The 21,194-nt window shown below is 39.2% G+C and overlaps 1 protein-coding gene across 1 annotated transcript in view; it reads left to right on the forward strand.

Moving 5' to 3' along the window:
* The window catches only part of LOC124803439 (coiled-coil domain-containing protein 170), a 424,326-nt gene that overhangs the window by 268,527 nt on the left and 134,605 nt on the right, over window positions 1–21,194 (forward strand). The window contains exon 8 of the mRNA XM_047264624.1: window positions 19,998–20,170. Coding sequence (XP_047120580.1) covers window positions 19,998–20,170 — 173 coding nt within the window. The remainder of the gene's footprint in view (window positions 1–19,997; window positions 20,171–21,194) is intronic.

Here is a 21,194-nt window from a genome sequence, read left to right on the forward strand (position 1 = left end):
AATTGTAATTCTCTGTTATGGCCATCACATAAGCCTCACCATAGAGAGTACAAAATCTAGTGTAACCAATAGCTGCAACTTCAAGTTTTTGGCAAGACAGGGGTTGAGATTCCCTTTCAGTTATCCCAGTGTAGATTTTCCAAAGTTTCCCAAATTTGCTTACAATAACATTAAGCATTACACTGAGGTCGCAAAAGTCATGGGATACTTCCTAACATCTTGTCAGACCTGCTTTTGCACAGTGTAGTGCAGCAAGTCCTCTGCAGATATAATAAGCCATGCTGGTTCTATATCCATCCATAATTGCAGCCGGCCACTATGGCCGAGCGATTCTAAGCACTTCAATCTGGAACTGCGCTGCTGCTATGGTCGCAGGTTTGAATTCTGCATCAGGCATGGATGTGTGTTATGTCTTTATGTTAATTAGGTTTAAGTAGTCTTAAGTCTAGGGGACTGATGACCTCAGATGTTAAGTCCCATAGTGCTTGGAGCCATTTGAACTATAATTGCAAAAGTATTGCTGGTGTAGGAGTTTCTGTAAGTAATGACCTTTTGATTATGTCCCACAAACATTGAATTGGATTCGTGTTGGGTGATTTGGGGTGCCAAACCATTTGCTCGAATTGTCTAGAATGTTCTTCAAACCAGTTACAAACAGTTGTGGCTTGGTGACATGACCCATTGTCATCAATAAAAATTCCATTGTTGTTCAGAAATATTAAGTCTGTGAAGCTGCCAGTGGTCTCCAAGCAGCCAAATATAACAATTTCGAGCCAATAATCGGTTAAGTTGGACCAGAGGGCCCCAGTCCATTCCATGTAAAGATAGGCCACGCCACCAGCTCGCACAGTTTCATGTTGACAACTTGAGTCCACAGCTTCGTAGCGTGTGCGCCACACTCAAACCCTATGATCAGCTGTTACCAATTGAAATCTGGACTCATCTGACTGGGCCACCATGTTCCAGCCATGTAGGTTCCAACCAATATGGTCATGAGCCCAGGAGAGGAACTGCAGGTGATGTTGTGCTGTAAGCCAAGGCACTTGTGTCAGTTGTCTTTTGCCATACCCCATTAATGCCAAATTTTGCTGCATTGTCCTAATGGATACAGCTGTTGTACATCCCACAATGGTTTTTGGGGTTATTTCATGCAGTGTTACTTGTCTGACAGCTCTGACAAGTCTAAGCAAACGCTGATGGCCTCAGTCATTAAGTGAGGGCCAACAGACACTGCGTGTCTGTGGTGAGAGGTAAAGCCTGAAATTTGGTATTCTTGGCACACTCTTGACACTGTGGATCTTGGAATACTGAATTTCCTAACAATTTCCAAAATGGAATGTCCCAAGTGTCTAGCTCCAACTACCATTCGACTGCTCTGCCAATGCCGTGCCCTTTAATACCTTGTGAACATGATAATTACTGCCATCTGTGTTCGTACATATCACTATCCCATGACTTTTGTCTTCTCAGTGTATAGTATCTACCTTAAGCAATTAAGCCACATTATTTCATAAAACTTGCTATAATAGCAGAAGAATCCCATAAACACCGTGTCATAAGAGTCAAATTAGATATGAAACACAAGTAACCTTTATTCTCCACCTTGTTAATTTCAATTAAGCACTACATTATTCTGGTAGTTTCTCTTTGTTAATTCTTATCCGTATTGGTCACAAAATAACTGTGATGAAACTTAAACAGCAACCTAAGAAAAAACTGTCTGGAGTAATGGAATGCCTGGCGCCAGTGCAATGAGACATCGTCATGGGGAGAGGGGTGTCATCTTGTTGACGAATTGCTATGAAGTAAGAAGACATTCAGAGTGTAAGAGTATGTATTCAATACACCAATGCTGAAAAGTACACCGCCACTACTTCTGAAAGTAGAGACAGCTTTCAGTTACAACAGGATGCCCATATAAGCTGACTGCATGAGAAAGCTAGACTGGATAATGTCACAGTTTCTCAACAGTGTCTTCAAGCTGGCTGGTGACCTACTGAGTGACTTCCCCCTGAGGGTGTCCAGCCCTCTGCTGGGATGCATGTTTGAGTCTGGGCTGGTAGCTGCCTGGCTACCCCCTCACTGCCCTCCGATCCTGGTGGACTACCATGTTGTTGATCACTGCCGAGCACAGGCATATGTCTTTGACATCAATCATACTGGGGGCTACGGTTTGAGTACTGTCCTTCTTGGAGTTGTACCCCATAGTCCTGAGACAGGCAAGCAGCCTGGGCATAGCTGCCACTCCCCACCCACCGGTGCGCAGTCTCTGTCGGCTTCTGCAACCTTGCTGACATCAGCTGGCAGTGCTGCCTGTGTATGCTTCCTCCTTAGTGGCCCTGCTGGCATCAGCACACATAGCTTCCTCGGCCCTGTACATCACCCCAACAACCTCCACTCCAGTGGTGATCTCATATGTGTACCCAACGTAAATAAAGGGTTAATTCATTCATGGATGTCTGCATTAGTGGTCTGCTGCTTCATTCCAACAGCCATCATTCCCTCAACCCAAGTCCAAGTGAAGCAAGTGGTGCTTCATTCTGACCTTCAAACACCTGATACGTCCACCACTCTTGACATTCTAGTGTTAGAAGCACCTAACCGCTTCAGTAGGGGTTGCTGCTACCTCTACATCAGCAGCCCCAGCTCACAGTGTCAACATCATCCATTGTGGCTCTCTCTCTCTCTCTCTCTCTCTCTCTCTCTTTTCTACACTGCAAGCATCATGGCAAGTCAATGTATTTTTTGTTAGGTATTTTAATTGTATTTGTATGAGCAATACAAGGAAAGTAGACTCAGGTGAATTTAAAAAATGTATGTTAGCTTGAACCCTTTGGAACTGGTGGTGTGTTCATCATGAGCAAGGAGTATTACACATTGCATTGAAGGATGTAAAGTTATAGTCATGAGTATCCATTCAGGAGGAAAGGTTATGTTATAATAAGAACTGTTATATTAGTAGTATATTTAAGTGTTATCATTGTCATTCAGTTTTGTTCTCTATTGTATGTTGCATTTTATATGATTGTTAGAGGGTCAACCATGCCTTTTTTACTACCACAGGGGGTTACCTTAGAAGAAAAGTTATGAATTTTAGCAGCCAAAGTAACACTGTTGTGAGCAGAGTTTACAGATATAGCAAAGAAACTAAAAATTAAGAAGGAAAGGAACCTACCTTTGTGCAATTTGTCACTCCAGAGTATGCAAAGAAGAGGCAGCTGAAGTGTGGTGGTTGGTCAGTTAAAAACAACCAGTATCTTTCTCTGGCAACAAGGAATACTAGGCTTTACAAGGAGGCTTGAGAGATTAAGTAATAGTAGTAGTTGTGTGGAAACAAGAAATGAGGAGAGTGAAGTTGTTTGTGTGAGTTTCATTGGTACACAAAGTACTAATGCTGTGGAAGTTAAGGCGAGTATGTATCATTATCAGGTTCAGTATCTTGTGAAAATGTGGAGTCCGAATTTGCTGTAGTTTCAGATGAAGTGAGTGTGTGGTGTACTGAAGTAACTGAGTGTGGGAATAGCAATATGGATGATACTGGTTTAGGTGCAGTAGTATCTACCCCACTGGGTGCCAATGGATGGTGTTTAGAGGCCATAGAGTCTGTGCTAGTTATATGGGGAAGTGCATGTGCTTCTCATTATTGTTTTGTGCAGAGTGTAACTGCAGACAGTAATTTTACTGTAGATATTGTGAAGGATCCATGAGAAGGTATTGATGATGTTAATATTTTTTATTTTTCTGTCTGGTGCATACATGAGTAAGTCAGATTGTTCCTGATACAGAAGCAAGTCACATACAGGTGTCCATGTAAGAAGCACGGGTTTTCCAAATTTAGTCTACACACTTGTAGTGGTTGTCCCTACGCCTTGTTGATGGTCATTGCAAATGCGGATCACACTGGAAATTACAAGCATTTGAGCTTGAATGGTAAATCTGTTGGAATCATTTGGATGTGTGGTAGCACTACATCTTCTCCTTTAAAATATCCTTTTAATATTGTAGCTTTGATCATATAGTTCATATGCCAGATTGATATTTCTGAGAAAAATAATATGCATTCCAATTTTTAATACCAACACATGTGGTGGCATGCTTGGCAAATGTTACTAATTGCATATTTCACAAAAGTTTTGACTGATTGATTTGAAATTTTGACGCAACATTGCATTGGAATATGCCTATAGTTATTATATGGCTCCTTTTTAAATATGTTTGTGAAATGTTTGAAATGTTTTGCCAATAACTTTAGTAGTAAAGAAGTAATAAAACAAAATGTCATGCCTGACACAGCAGTTTCTCAGGCATCACGGTGTTATGACATCAGTCTCCTGAACTAAGTGTCATACGGTGACAAAAATTTGCTAGCACATTTAGTGATACATAAATGTTGCAAATGGAGTTTGTAGTAACAAAGTAATACATTAAAACGCCATGCCTAAAGCAGTAGTTATACTTCATGTACAGTGAAAGAGTAGTAAGCGATAACCTTTGTTCCTTTTGTCATTTTGTGGGGGATGTCAGCAAGAAAAATTTTCACAAAGATTTGAAATTATAAATTATCATCAAGTTTGTTGCCAGTCACTAAGTGCTCTTATTCTCAAATACTAGATGCCTAAATCTGGGTATTTTGTACTTTGGTGTGGTGGCGCCTCATTGAACTATATGTCATACTTTTTCTAGGTACCTTCATGGGTGTTTGGAGAATAGTTCACCAAAGTTTCATCACAATCAGATGAATGGCTTAGGAATGCATGAATTACAAACATACAAAGAAATATTCATTTTTATATATTTAGATGAATGCAGATTCATCACCACCTATGATGGCGAGAAAGAAAAGAAAGATGAAAAATGCTTGTAAGGCAAGTGATCAGGCCAACAAGACTAAAAACTTCTAGGAAGGTGCACCTGAGGGTCAGGAGGTCCATAAAGTTGACAATATTTGCAATGTTATGGGTACTGAAGGTAGGAATAAACATTGTGCAATTGTTCAGTGGGTGGACACCATTGTATGCAGGGAGACACTGTTTCAGCCAAAGAAGACTGCTGCAAACAACACACAGTCACAAGATTCTATTGACATGAAGGTAGAATCACCTAAACTGTGTATGAAATCATTAAGATTCAGTTCACATGATACAGTGCTTGAAGGACACAGGAAAACTGGTTCAATGAGAAAAGGTACAGGAAAGCATGGCATATCAAGAAGTAGTCAATCTGTAATTAGCTTTAAAGTAAAGGGAATAAGTAGCACTACTGTTTAATATGTTGTATGCAGTAGTTCCATCTGTAGGTTTTATATGAACGTAATATTATGGATGTGTTTTCTGAAGGAATGTAGAGGTAACTTCTGTTTTATGGACAAAGTTCCGATGATGTATGAAAGCAGTGAGTTAACAAATCACTTTATAAATAGGGAGAAATGCCAAGCATGATAAATTAATTGAGTGGACCCATTATATGTTAAATAATTTGTTCCAGGAATTTTCTGAGAAGAAAGAACTTGTGTAATTTTATTCTGCTAACTCGTTAAGTGACAGTTCAATAGAGTGATGTCTACGTGTAAAAACAAGAGAAGCTTATCATATTGTCCACCACAGTATTCTCCTCTGGCAGTTCCTAGCTGCATCTTGCACATGAATCACACAGTTTTGTTACAAAATTGGACATGGGTAAGACAGCTGTATTAACTCTGCTAGTGATTGTTGAAGAAGAGCCGAGAAAGTCAAGAAGAAGATTCTGGACTCATTGATGGCCCGAACGGTGAAGTGCTGGCAGAGGAACACTACATAATGCTGTACAGTGATCTGAGATGTGTACTAGTAGAAGTTATTCATTAACTCAATTGAATCTCCACTTCATTTTCAATTTTCAATTGAAATTAGTTAAAGTATAGTATCTAATGTCAGTTTGCGCATGCACAGTATCCATTGTCTCAATGCTGTATTGACTACCATCACTCTGAAATAATATGCTTCATCACATAGATTTCAAGATCGGGACTCATTTTGTAATTTCATTTTAATGGAAGAGAAGATTTTTTTAGAAGCTTCTTATCATAATAGAAAAAGATATTTACCAAGACAGAAACATGAGGCAGTCCATAAAGCCAAGAGATGGGTTTATACATTTTACACAAAGTTTCATAATAGCAAAAACTTCCAGTGTGTAACTTGTGTCCTACATAGAATTACAGTCATATTAAGATTTCTGGGGTAAAATTCTGATCATTGGCCTATGCACTGAGAATTGCAGCAAATACATTATTTATAATAAATAATATTGATTAGTGCAGATAATACTCATATTATAACAAATTGTACCTGAAATGATGCATTTTTGAAAGATCCCCAATTGGGTGATGCTTATGTTGATACCATGTATTCTATAATAAAAAAACTCCATAGAGTATGGCAGCTCTGAAGTTCTGCTTGTGGCATAAAAACAATGTTGCAACTCATTGGCCATGTTCGTCTCCAGGAGGAAAAATATGAGATGCCAGATTCTTCATTTCAGGCTTAACAATGTAGAGGAATGTGGAATTCTGTGCTGTGACGCCGCCAGCTATTCATCCACATTCATTTTCACATACTGTGAGAGGGTTGCTCAAAGCAACGAAAGGACAAGAGGACAAAATGGAATTTATTTTGTATTGTTATGCCTACATACACCGAAGAACCAAAGAAACTGGTACACCTGTCTAATATCATGTTGGGCCCCTGCAAGCATGCAGAAGTGCCGCAATATGACATGGCATGGACTCGACTAATGTCTGAAGTAGTGCTGGAGGGAACTGACACCATGAATCCTGCAGCGCTGTCCATAAATCCATAAGAGTATGAGGGGATGGAGATCTCTTGTGAACAGCACGTTGCAAGGCATCCCAGATATGCTCAATAATGTTCATGTCTGGGAAGTTTGGTGACCAGTGGAAGTGTTTAAACTCAGAAAAGTGTTCCTGGAGCCACTCTGTAGCAATTATGGACGTGTGGGGTGTTGCATTGTCCTGCTAGAATTGCCCAAGTCCATCGAAATGCACAATGGACATGAATTGATACAGGTGATCAGACAGGATGTTTATGTATGTGTTACCTGTCAGAGTCCTATTTAGACATATGAAGGGTCCATATCTCTCCAACTGCACACACCCAGAGCATCCACCAGCTTGAACAATCCCCTGCTGATGTGCAGGGTCCAGGGATTCTTGAGGCTGTCTCCATACCTTTACACATCCATCCACTCGATATAATTTGAAACAAGACTCGTCTGACCAGGCAACATGTTTCCAGTTGCCAACAGTCCAGTGTCAGTGTTGATGGGCCCAGGAAATGTGTAAAGCTTTGTGTTGTGCAGTTGCCAAGGCTACATGAGTGGGCCTTCAGCTCCAAAAGCCCGTATCAATGATGTTTCATTTAATGGTTCACACACAGACACTTGTTGATGGTCCAGCATTGAAATCTGCAGTAATTTGTGTAAGGGTTGCAATTCTATCACATTAAATGATTCTCTTCAGTCATTGTTGGTCCCATTCTTGCAGGATCTTTTTCCGGCTACAGCGATGTCAGGGATTTGATGTTTTACCGGATTCCTGATGATCACGGTACACTCGAGAAATGGTTGTATGGGAAAATCCCCACTTCTTCACTACCTTGGAGATGCTGTGTCCCAATGCTCATGCACTGACTATAACACCACATTCAAACTCTCTTAAATCTTGATAACCTGCCACTGTAGCAGCAGTAACTGATATAACAACTGCACCAGACACTTGTTGTCATATATATATATGTTGCTGGCCGCAGTGCCATATTCTGCCTGTTTACATATGTCTGTATTTGAATACGCATGCCTATAGCAGTTTCTTTGGTGCTTCAATGTATAAAATGTGTCAACATACTCCAGAATGAGATTTTCACTCTGGAGCAGAGTGTGCGCTGATATGAAACTTCCTGGCAGATTAAAACTGTGTGCCCGACCGAGACACGAACTCGGGACCCTTGCCTTTTGCGGGCAAGTGCTCTACCATCTGAGCTACCGAAGCACGACTCATGCTCAGTACTCACAGCTTTACTTCTGCCAGTATCTCATCTCCTACCTTCCAAAGCTGTGAGTACCGGGCGTGAGTCGTGCTTCGGTAGCTCAGATGGTAGAGCACTTGCCCGCGAAAGGCAAAGGTCCCGAGTTCGAGTCTCGGTCGGGCACACAGTTTTAATCTGCCAGGAAGTTTCATATCAGTGCACACTCTGCTGCAGAGTGAAAATCTCATTTTGGAAACCTCCCCCAGGTTGTGGCTAAGCCATGTCTCCGCAATATCCTTTCTTTCAGGAGTGCTAGTTCTGCAAGGTCGCAGGAGAGCTTCTGTAACGTTTGGAAGGTAGGAGACGAGATACTGGCAGAAATAAAGCTGTGAGTACCGGGCGTGAGTCTTGCTTTGGTAGCTCAGATGGTAGAGCACTTGCCCGCAAAAGGCAAAGGTCCCGAGTTCGAGTCTCGGTCGGGCACACAGTTTTCATCTGCCAGGAAGTGTCAAGATACTGTTTGTCAAGAAATGTAAACCGGAAGTAATCGAGAGTCTGTCTTTGTTTCAAACCCGGAGGAATGGTGTACCATGACCTGGTCTGGAGGAATGAACTGCCTAGTGCCTTTGCAGCAACATGACATCAAAGGGAGAGAGGCACTATCATCATATCCAGAGTGCAAGAGTACTTACTCAGTATAGCGACACTGAAAAATACATTCACCATCACTTCTAAAAAGCAAACTTGAGTCAGGTACAACAGGGCATTCAGAAAAGCTGACTGGACAAAAAAGCCTGGTCATATAAAGTCACCATTGTTCAAAAGTGGTGACCAAGTACACCATCTTGTTTTGCCTTTCAGGCAAAAGTGCTGTCAAAAGGAAAGCAGTAGCCAGCTCAGCACACATAAATAAGACTTGAGGCTGGCCCTCATGCTCAGATGTGTTCAGTTGTGTGTAGATGTTTGCAGGCAGTATCCAGGCGTATACATGATACTGAGCAATGCCTTCAAGACTAAGACATCTGTAATTCACAGTGATGCAACCAGTCACCTGCTCTGGATTTTAGCTCAAGAAGATAGAGGCATCTGCCTGGCAGAAGAATGTATCCCAACCACTTGGCATATTTGTACCTTTGAGACACCTGCTGGGTGATTTCTCCCTGAGGTCACCCCCCCCCCCCCCCTCTTCAGTAGATCACATTTTCGAGTCCAGGCTAGTAGCTGCCTGGTCAGTCCTGGTGGATGATCCCGTTGCTGCCCAGTGCAACCATACACCTTCAATGTTGATCATGCTGGTGACTACAGTTTATAACAGAACGTAAGATCATGTATGTCAGTAATTTCTTTACGTGTAATGTTTTATGTAAATATAGCCTTTGACTGTGAGTTTAACAACTAAGAGACAGTTATCTTTGGTCATGCGGAAAGGAGGTCGATCTTGGGTAGAGGTGGTTAAAGGGCTTGGAAAAGGAAGCGTGGGCTGGAGGAGTTGATGATACAGATGTGGTGTAAAACAATGTCTTATTTTATATTTTTGTAGAAGTGTTAAATGTGAATAAATGAATTAAATAGTGATGTGCAAAACTAATGTACCGTTTGCCCTCTAAAAATCAAAATACCACGTCGCCCTACAAACCAGTTAGTCTCATCCAAACACAAAGAAAAACCGCGGGAACATCGCAGTGGAATCACCTCTAGACTTCATGAAGACAACAACGCAGCCATTGATATGAGTTAAGTACCAAACTGTTCGTACTTGTTAACGACCTCGGACTATAAATTTGAATCTCCTGTAGTGCCTGAAGTCACCATGTGGACAAAGGAGTAGGACAACTCAAAGAAATGTGGAAATCTTAGGAAGAGGTCTGTTAAACTTGGAGGCTCGTCCGGGATATTACAGTTAAATGCGATGGGACTAATTGTGCTTCATTTTCGGGACATTACAAACTTTATAATTCGTAAAACGTGAATAACATTGTACACGTTTTTCCTGGACCAGAAAAAGTTGTGTGAGAACCAACAAAGTGCTGGCTTATCGGAGAGGTGGACCTGTGATCGACGTCGTGGTGTGAAAAGATAAGTACAGTTCTGCTTTGTTTTAAACTTTTCGTCAAAACTGTGTCCAAACACGTGGTGTCATCATGACGCTATCAGAAGAAATTAAAAAGGAAGTTGGAGAAATGTTAGACTCGAACGTGTGTGGTGTAAGTGACGATCCAGATGACTCACAAACCGAAAGAAAACCGGATCAACAGGGCTGGGTAAGTTTACTCTTTGCCAGAATGGGACAAATGCAGTCCGAATTAACAAGGGCAATGAACTCAAATAGTGACTTCCTAGAATCAAAAATAAATGCATCCAGTGAATCGCTGGAAGCAAAAATGAAAAGCAACGGGGATGTACTGAAAGAAGAGATCTGAAATTTAAAACTTCAATTAGGAGAAAGTTTGAAGGGCGTGAACTCCAAAATTACAGCTATAGAAAATAAGTTTGTGACCTTAGAAAATAAGTTAGCCACAGTTAGCTCAAGTCAAGGGAAAGAGATTGAAAGGTTAACTGCAGCTCAAAGAACTGTGGAGGAGAGGGTAGACAAATTAAGTCTAGATACAGAATCAAAAGTTAACTCCTTAGATGCAGAATTAAATAAGATACAAGAGTCTGTAACATGTAATTTAAGTGTAATAGACAAGAGATTCACTGAAATGCAAGATAATTTTGTGTCTAGAAATTTATGTATGAATGGTGGAAGTGTGTGGCGTAATTCACCTGTAAAAAGTTTTCCTTGTGATAATTTACACCCTGTAGATTTTTTACAACACTGCTCTGACAACCTTGTTCCTGGCATGTCTAATAATCTAAAGATTAAATTTGTCAAAAAATTTCTTGAGGGAGAAGCTTTGTCTTGGGCAAACCAACATTTTGATGAGTGGAAAACATTTGATGATTTTAAGAAGAGTTTCTTAAATAAGTTTTGGTCTGAGACTGAACAGGGTAGAATAAAAAGTGAATTTTTAAATGGGCCTAGCTTCAGGGGCAGAAACCACTCAATGAAAGACTTTTGCAGGGATCAACTTAGGAAATTGGTGCATCTAGATAAACCCTTCGACGAAATGACACAAATTGATGCCCTTAAAAGGAGGTTATCTGAAAGAATACAGTGGGAATTAGTGCATGGACCTGACGACTGTTTAGACCAGTTTCTAAAATATATAGACAAATTAGACAGGGCAATGGAGAGAAATGTGCAACTGTTTAGTAACGGAAACCATTACAGTGGGAGGTGGAATTCTGATTACCGTGGGGAGAACCCTAGAAGGGACGATAGAGATTTTCAGAATGAACACCAATATGATAGAACAAGACAGTACAATGCTAATTGGAGAGGGAGTAACTGGGAAAGCAATGGTGTAACTAGGAACAACAGATGGGAAGGTAACAACAGAATGAATACAAATTGGAGGAGTGACAATAGAGGTAGACATCCGGAAAACTCCGGACCGCCTCAATGAGGGTCCACAGCTTTGGGGCGAACAGATTTAAACATAATAGGACCACTAACTTTCACACAAAACCCAATACTGTAAATAACTGTACCTTTAACAAACAGGTTAAAAACCAGGAATACCAAGTGAATTATATAAATTTTGATAAAAAATTTTGGGATGCTATGTGGCACAGTAGACCACCACAAAATAAACATAGGAGAGATCAAAGTTCTGACTCAGTTCTGGATGAGGAGATGTTAAATGATTTTTACAGCTGGGCAAGAAGGGGAGAGCAAGCTAATAATGAAGAGAGTAATAAATGTTTTAGTTCAGAATTGGGGGGGGTTGTTCACACAAGAAGGTAATAGTGAATCAGCTGATGATAAACCTAAGCAATAGGAAAAAGAATCAACCATGGAAAGTGGAAAAACAGAGAGAAATAGATGAAACTGGCAGTAAAGTATACCATAGTAGTGATGATGTTAGTATTTTTGATGTGAAAAGTATGGTAAGCAAACCAGTAAGTGAGTACAATGTTTTATTGAAATAAATAATGAAGTGTTGGAACTTGATGATGGTTGTGGTGATGAAGCACAGGAATATGATAAGAATAGTGAAGTGACAGCTGAAAATCAATTGCTACATGTCTGCCCTGATGAGTTCATGGTTAATCAAAGTGGTGATAACAAAAGTGAAAATATTGTGAAAGAATTAGATTTGCGTGATATTATTGAAAGTAAAGGAAGCCAATTCTTAGAAATCATGTGGAACCAGTATAATGAGAGTTGTAGTAGCAAAGTGTTTTGGTACTGTCTAAGTATAATTAGTAGAGTTTTATGCCCGTGCTGGTGGAGAGTAAAAGAAAGAGTCTGAGTGAAAGGTACATAAACAGTAGGGAGATATTTTGTGTGCAGCCAAAGTGTAAACTTGACACTAGTAACTTAGAATCTGAAAATCAGGTAAACCTGATGAAGACTGAAAGGGAGGAAGTAGATGGAAACTATAAAGAAATTGAAAAAGATTTATTATATGAAGTCCCCAAGGGGAAGGCAGATGAAAAGGAATTAGGCTGTCCATACATTAAAATAAGAGTAAATCAGTGGGAAGGGCACTGTCTTATTGATACAGGAAGCCCCATATGTGCAATATCAGAAAAATTTAGAGATAAAATTAGAGATGGTAAGAACTTTGTAGAAATGCCGGTTGTAGGGGTAAAAATCAGAGGTGCCACTGGTAGGCAAAGTAAGGTAGTTAAGAGTCAAGTATTGTTAACGTTTGAAATTGAAAATGTGGAATTTGAGCAGGGTTGCCTTGTGGTCCCAAGGTTAGAAGAAAATATCATTTTTGACATGGATTGGGTCTTAAAAGTGGGTGTAAGCTTCTCTTGGGAAGATAAGACTGTTATAATTACTGAACCTGAGAAAAATAGTATTCTGAAAACAGAAATGTACATCCTTAACTGTAGTTATTCTTGCAACCATATCAAAGCTGTTGTAAGCAAGGTAGATAATCAAGCCATAAGTGATAACACATCCTCTGATCTTATAAATGAACAAAATTTCAAAGAATTAGTCAAAGTCAAATTGAAGAAAGCTGTAAATCTAAGTGAAAGTCAGAAAAATCAGTTAAGAGAAGTGTTATGGGAATTTCAGGATACATTCAGTGAGAGACCAGGGAAGGTAAAAGACTATCAGCGCAGACTTCAACTCAGAGATCATCATCCTTTCTTCCTAAAACCATATGGCATTCCATTCTCCAGGAAAAAAGATATAGAAAGGGAAATCCAAAAAATGGAAACTTGGGGGATTATAGAAAGAAGTAGAAGTGCGTACAACAACCCATTAGTAGTTGTGTCTAAGAGAAATGGTGGGGTTAGACTTGTACTTGACTCTAGGCACCTTAATAAGTTTTTGATTAGAGAAAATGACCATCCTGACAATATGGATGAACTCCTGCACAAATTTGATAATGTAAAATTTATGAGTAGCCTAGACTTGACATCTGGTTTTCACCAAATACCACTTGAACTTGATTCTAGGAAGTATACTGCCTTTTTGTATGGTGGCAAAAGTTACCAGTATTGTGTTGTCCCTTTTGGATTGAATGTATCTGTGGCTGAATTTATCAGAGCACTGGATTTTGTATTAGGTGATGAATTGTCTTCAAAATTAATAGTATATGTAGATGACATTCTTGCAACTGGAAAAACCTGGGAAGATCATCTAAACCTTCTGAGACAAGTCTGTTCAAAATTGAGGGAAGGGAGAACGACCGTAAAATTGGAAAAATTTTGTTTTGGAGTTAATGAACTGAAATTTTTGGGGCATAATATTTCAGAAAAGGGAATCTTACCTGATAAGGATAAACTTGAGGCCATTGTAAACTTCCCTACTCCCAAGAACAAAAAACAACTCAAGTCCTTTTTTGGTCTCACTGGAATCTATAGAAAATTTCTTAGTACCCAAACTTTAAATGCAAACTGCTTATGTAACTTACTAAAAAAGAATACTGTTTGGGATTGGACACAAGAATGTCAGGATGCATTCGTGGAAATAAAACAACAACTGTCCCAAAGTCAAATGTTGTATAGACCTGTTATGTCGTTACCATTCTGTATAATGACAGATAGTAGTGAGGCAGGTTTAGGGGCACACTTGTTTCAAAACATAGAAGTAGAAGGAAAATTAGAACACCATTCTATTGCTTTTGCTAGCCGGGTTTTACAAAAGTATGAAAAATCATATACAGTCACAGAGAAGGAACTACTTGCCATCCACTGGGTATTTAATAAGTTTAAGAGTTATCTTTTAGGGCATAAGGTAATTGTTTTCTCTGACCATAAAGCTCTATCGTATATTCAGAAGTGCAGACTCTATGATGACCGTATAACAAGGTGGGTTTTATTCCTTCAACAGTTTGACTATGAGATCAAATTTATTCAGGGTAAACATAATGTCATTGCAGATGCCCTTTCCAGACTACCAGTAGGTGCAGATGTTGAAAATACTTATGGAAAAGAGGAGAAAGAGTTCAAACTTATGTACTTAAAGGGTGTAAAAGATGAAGCTGAAATACTGAAAATCTGTAATGATATTCGTAGAAACCAAAACCATGATGAAAATTGGAAGTTGGTTAAAAGTTATATAGGGAAAAAGGGAGGAGAAAAGGTAGATCAGTATCATAAAGTACAAAAAGGGATTTTGTTTAGGAGACCTAGACCTGACTTAGACAATTGGAAACTATGTTGGCCTGAGCAATGTATTGACACGTTAATCAGTTACATACATGAAAGCTTCGGACACTGTGGGGCAACAAAATGTACACAGAAGATACAGGAAAATGTATACTTCTATAATATCAGTTTTGTAGAAGTGTTAAATGTGAATAAATGAATTAAATAGTGATGTACAAAACTAATGTAACGTTTGCCCTCTAAAAATCAAAATACCACGTCGCCCTACAAACCAGTTAGTCTCATCCAAACACAAAGAAAAACCACGGGAACATCGCAGTGGAATCACCTCTAGACTTCACGAAGACAACAACGCAGCCATCGATATGAGTTAAGTACCAAACTGTTCATACTTGTTAACGACCTCGGACTATAAATTTGAATCTCCTGTAGTGCCTGAAGTCACCATGTGGACAAAGGAGTAGGACAACTGAAAGAACTGTGGAAATCTTAGGAAGAGGTCTGTTAAAAGTTTGAGTACACTGAGCAATGAAGCAGCCTGGGTGTGGCTGTCACATGCCATCCAAGGCACACAGTCTGTATCTAAAATGAATAAAGGGTTAATTCGTTCAGGGATGTCTTTATTAGTGGTCCTCTGCTCAGATCCAGCCAACAACATTTGCTCAACTATGTCAGTGGCTCCCATCCAAGATAACATGTAATGTCCTCCCTACCAAGAACTCCTCAATCCAGTCAGAATTTTTGTAATACTCCTTATGATCGTACTTTCATTAATAAATGTTGGTGTGGTACTGAGCTAGTTTCTTTCAGAAATCAATAAATACTGCATTCATCTTGGTCCATGACTTCAAAATGTCACATGAAAGAATCACGAACTGGGTTCACATGACTGACATGAAAGATGTTTTTGAAATCAATGCTGGTTGGCATGTAGGAGATCATGCTGTTCAAGATGCTTTATTACCTTTGAGCTCAGAATATATTATATGACTCTATGGCAAATGGATGTCAAGGGTATTGGGCATTAATTTGTGTATAACTTCTGCTACCCTTCTTGTTGACAAATGTGACTTGTACTTTCCTTCAACTAACTGACACAGTTTTGTGTTTGAGGGATCTTTGTTTGAAAGAGAGGCTAACTCAGCCAAAATTTCTAATTTTGTTTAGCTATTCTCAATTTCAGTTCCTGAGTCATCCATGAGTGTCTGAATGCTACCTCTGATGCCACTGGCAGCATTTACATATGACAAAAATTTCTTTGGCTTTTGTGAGAGGTCTTTCAATAAGATTCTGCAACAGTAGTGACTGAAGGCTTCATATGTTGTCCTTTTGAGATTGAAATAAATTTCATTTAGAATTTCTCTATCTATAGCTTTATGTTTTTTTACATCTTTTGCACAGTAGTATCTGTTTCAGTAGAAGTTTACCAAGCAAAGTGGCATGGTGGTTAGAATGCTGGACTCACATTTGGGAGGACAACGGTTCAGACCCATATCTGGCCTTCCTTTGAAGGGGTATGGCTGACTTCCTTCCCCATCCTTTCCTAACCTGGTAGGACCAATGACTTTGCTGTTTGGTCCCCCTCCCCCCAAATCAACCAACCAACCAATCAACGGAAGTTTCTTTACAGAGACTGTATACCATCAAGCATCCCTCCTATCACAAATTGTTCTACAAAGCAAGCATATCTTCTTTGCATGGTCCATTAGTTTTCTACATACCTGTACTAAGAACTAAGAGTTTAAGTTTTTCCTAGATTTATTACACAACTGGTTCTTTATCTACTTTACTGAACATGTAAAGCTTACTAATTTATTTTAAGAACTTCTGCACAAAAAATTCAGTTGTCAGTCTTAGCTGCAGATAGAAAGCATTGTGTATTATGCCACTGCTGTCATTCAATGACAGTAGCTTTTGCTTCAACATACTCAGATGGGCTATTTGGAGGTGAGGAAGGATTGGTGTGTGCCACTTCAAACTTTGGCACTTGTATCTAGGTCATACTCAAAATTCCAAGTCTTATCAATGATAATCTCACTTCAAAAATCAGCTTCTCTTTGAAACCTTTTCAAAAGTTCATGACAAACAGGCCAATAGGTCTCCTTCTGTTTGTCAGTTGGCACTTACGTAAACAGCTTGGTGCACACTTACCTCATTTACAGATCCTCAGTAGCAGTTTTATGCATATTGGCTCTGTTCACTCCTACAGCCTCTGTTATCCTATAAACACTTGATAAACAGCTGGTATTCAAAAGTGCATGACCCAATTCACATTGTCAGTGGTTTTGTTTATTCTCTGATGTCCAGAAATTGGCCCATTCTCCATCTCCGGATGACCCTCCTTGAACATATTTTGCCATCTCAGAAGTTGTGATTTTGATAGACACTCATCCCCAAAGGTCTGCTGCAATAGAGGGAGTGCCTCATTAGTGGATTTCCTGAGCCATGTGCAAAATTTGACAGCCTATCAATGCTCATCAGAATGCTGCATCTTGAGCTTATACTGTGCACCACCTGAGGGTTTCAGTTTTTTTGTCAGTCTTGACTGAATGAAAACCTGGGTCCAACTTACTATGGGCACACTGTGTGACTAAAACCTATCTTCAATCTTGGCCAGAGTGCACATGCTGAGACCAATGGAAGGTTCAGAAAAATTGGTCTCGGTGTTTTCCAAGTAGAGACTGTACCATATATACTGGGGTTGGACAAAATAACATAAACATCTCATTACTAGAGAGTTTTTCAGTCTTAGTTGTAAGGTGCTGGCCCTTTTTTACCATTGTACTACAATGACAGCATCTCTGAATGGGTTCTGAGTCAACACTGCATCTTTGATCATTATGGTGTCGTGTTCATCTGTCATAACAACAGGTCTTACAGAATTTTGGGGACGTGTTTTTGGTGTCCACTTAATTGATACAAGAATGACAATAATCATAAACCTACTATGCATAGCTAGAGCTACTGTATTTACTGTCATGACAGAATACAGAGTTCATAAGAAGACTACATCTGCAATCACTAAACCCAATGGTAGAGACAAGATATTAATGAGAACCATTACCTGTAAGAAGAAAGACATTACCACAAGAGTGATTGTTACATTAAATGTGCATCCAGAAGACACAGAGTCAATAGAAAGAGTGCAATAGGAACCACACACAAAAAACATACAGGCAGAGCTGCCATTGTCAGAGCTCTTGTAAATGAGTTGGACATGAAGGAGAGGCTTCACTATTGCAACAGCTACAAACCAGCTGAAACATGCAATGTATTGGTTTATTTATTTATTTATTTATTTAATGTTTCCATGAATCTGCTGCTATCACTAACACAGGGTGCTTGTGTATATGAGGGTTGGAAATGTAACAGTAGCAACTGTTTATTTACAACTTATACAAAATAAATGTTTATTTCAAATTTTATAGTCCTTCAAAGGAGTCACCAGCATTGTGTACAACCTGTTGCAAGTGACATGGAAGTAATAGGGCACCCTTAGCAGTGCCAGCTGTGTTGATAGTTTCAATGTGCCAGATGCACCTTAGCACTGTACTGCAAAATGATGGGCAGGTCCTACAGAAAGTGTCATCATTTCTTACTCAAAGCTGACCAGAGGGCTGTATTCCAAAAATGAATTGCTTAGGAAATGAAGTGTCAACTGTTTCTGCAGGACTTACCCATCATTTTACAGGAAATGCTGGGGCACCTGGTGTTCAAGTTGTGACTGATTTGCTCAAACAATGGGCCTAGAAAGTGCTGTACTAACAATAGGACTTAAGTCCGGCATTCACTTGAAAACTGTTGCAGAAATTTGCCAGGAAATAGACTGCTGTGCTCGAACTATCAATACAACAGGCACTGCCAAGGGCATCCTATTACTAAAATGCTGGTGACTACTTTGAAGGACAGTAAAACATTGACACATATATCTGTTTTGTATAAGTTGTAAATAAGTAGTCAGCACTATTATAGTTCCAACCCTTGTGTATATGAAGAGTACCAAGGGAAGCATACAATTCTGATTGTCTAATTGCAAAAGGGAAGCTTGACTGAAGTTCTGAATTGTATTAAGCAATTGTATTTTGATTTTCAGTGGAAACAAAGCTGGAAGGAATGCAAAGATGTAACATCCCATCCACGACAATGTCCTGCAGTAAAATGTTGGATTTGATAAGATTAGGAAATGAACTCAACCGTGTTGTTTTCAAAGGACACTAAGTCTGGTTGTCCAGACAAGGACTTGCTTCCCCCCCCCCCCTATTCCCTATTGTGACTCTTATGTATTAATCAGTGTTTCATCTTGCTTGGTGGCTTTTCAGTGGATCCTATGATCAAGCTGAAAGGGAAAGTAGTTGGTAAGATCTATGAAATCATCTCAGGCAACAATGTTCATTATGCCACAGGCATTGTTCCCAAAAAATAATTGCATCATCCAAGAAGAAAATGTCCCCATTCTCACAGCCAGAAATGTCCTAACTTGATTGGTAAACCTGAAGATGAAATATTATCTCCCTGGCCTCCACCCTGGGAAACAAGTAAGGGACCATCTCTCTATACTCATATATGCGTAACTGCATCATTGTCTATATCAGATCTTTGCATCTCCGAGAGAGTAATCTAAGATTGTTTGCTCATACTTTATACTGAATGAAAATGCATTTTGGCTGTTTTTGGTTCCTCTTCTTTCCTGTCTGTACCAATTACAACATACTGAATCTTGGAAAAAGATCTTGTTGTATCTGGAAATGAAAATTTCTTCCACATCAAGATACTCAGATCAGTGCTTGAAATAATCCATGCTCCACTTGACTTCTTACTGATGCTGCTGACAACCAGTTACTTTCTCAGTATGAGGACTAAGTGTAGCAAAGTCAACTTTCATCCTCTAAATGCATGAGAACTTTCAATAAGAAGGATTAGGGTTGCTTTGGATTCCAACAGTGACAGTGCACCGTGTTAAGAAGGTTCTCGTGTTATTTTGCCAACCTGCTCTATCTTTCTCAACTATACTATCTCCTTTTAAATGCAAATATGGCTGATGTCTTTGCAGACACTCATAAAGACTGTGGCTTGAACTTCAACTTATCTCTCTCATCTTTGTCCTCTTCCCCCTCCCCCTTTACACAGTTTTTTTTCTCTTCTGTTTCTGTATAACTCCAGCTCCAGAACTTGAGATATTGTTAGCTTTTTCAGTCTGTCTGCCTGTTTTAATCTTCATATCTGCAAGCAAAGTGTTTGGTTAATTTTAAGAATGTTTGTGGTTTCTTTTTTGCATTGTCTATTCCTTTCAATTTGCAGAGGAAGTCAAACTGAAGGAAGAGAAACACCAGAGAGTACACAATGAACTCAGGCACCTGTTAGAATCTCTTGCAATCCAGCTGAGTTCACCTACAAGATTCGTTGAATCAGCAGAAGGTAACATCAAGGAACGGATCCGAGAAATTCTTCAGGACAATAAGGACAAAAGTGCCGTGAGTTCACATAGTTTATGTCACTTGTTGATTGCTGGATGCACAGTGAGACCATTATTTGTGCATGAAAGATTCCAATTTTCTTTAATTTCAGTTGATTTCTCATGATACTTGCTATTTATTTCGTCATATTTCATAGTCTAGTAACTAGTTTTGTTAGTCATTACGAAAAATGAAAGCTATTCCCTGATCTTTTTTGTAGGAAATTGCATTGCACATTTCACATAAAGACTAATGCATAATGTTGAAAGTATCTTTTTGTCTATTTTTATCAGTATTATCAGATTGTTTAAACTTAAGAGAAGACCCAAAATGTTTATTCCTATATCAGCATATCGTGCTTCATGGATCTAAATAAGTATAGATAGTAGGTGTTGATAATAGTACCATAGTAATGAAGATAGGCCTCTCAGGCTCATGGAATCTGCAAATAGTATTATAATTTGTTTACTTGAACTATTTTATCTGTACCATGTGACTCACGACTCTTACACATATGGGGTAATGTGAAGAGGTAGCTAAACCTTAGAATCTTTAATTCCAAAAACAACTGACCTATCACAGGTCTGACGAAGAGAGCAAAAGGAAACACCTTTGCCTACCAGAGAGATGACAATTATACCAGTGACATTTTGTTTTTGCCTTGGTAATTTAAGTCAATTATCAATTTGATTTGAATAATAGTTTATTTATATGACTTTATAAAGTACCTGTATTGTGCATATTTTGTTCAGATAGAGAACGTGAACTGCTCTGCTATCATAGAATTTTTAGCTTTGATCAGATTATCAGGAGTGTAAATCCATTGTGGCCCTATTTCTATTGAAAATGATCCTTGGGAAAGATCAGCAATACTGTAACCACATAAGAAAATTTTGAGAAAATGTAACTTTGGATTAGATGATTTGTAATAAGATAGCTGACCTAAAACATAAATGTACCATACATTTTAAATATGTCAAAGCTCAGTGCAAATTTGTTACTGATTTTGTACCATGGATGGGACTTTAGTTCACAGCTTCAT

Source organism: Schistocerca piceifrons, chromosome 6, assembly GCF_021461385.2.
Source record: "Schistocerca piceifrons isolate TAMUIC-IGC-003096 chromosome 6, iqSchPice1.1, whole genome shotgun sequence".
Taxonomy (NCBI): Eukaryota; Metazoa; Arthropoda; class Insecta; order Orthoptera; family Acrididae; genus Schistocerca; species Schistocerca piceifrons.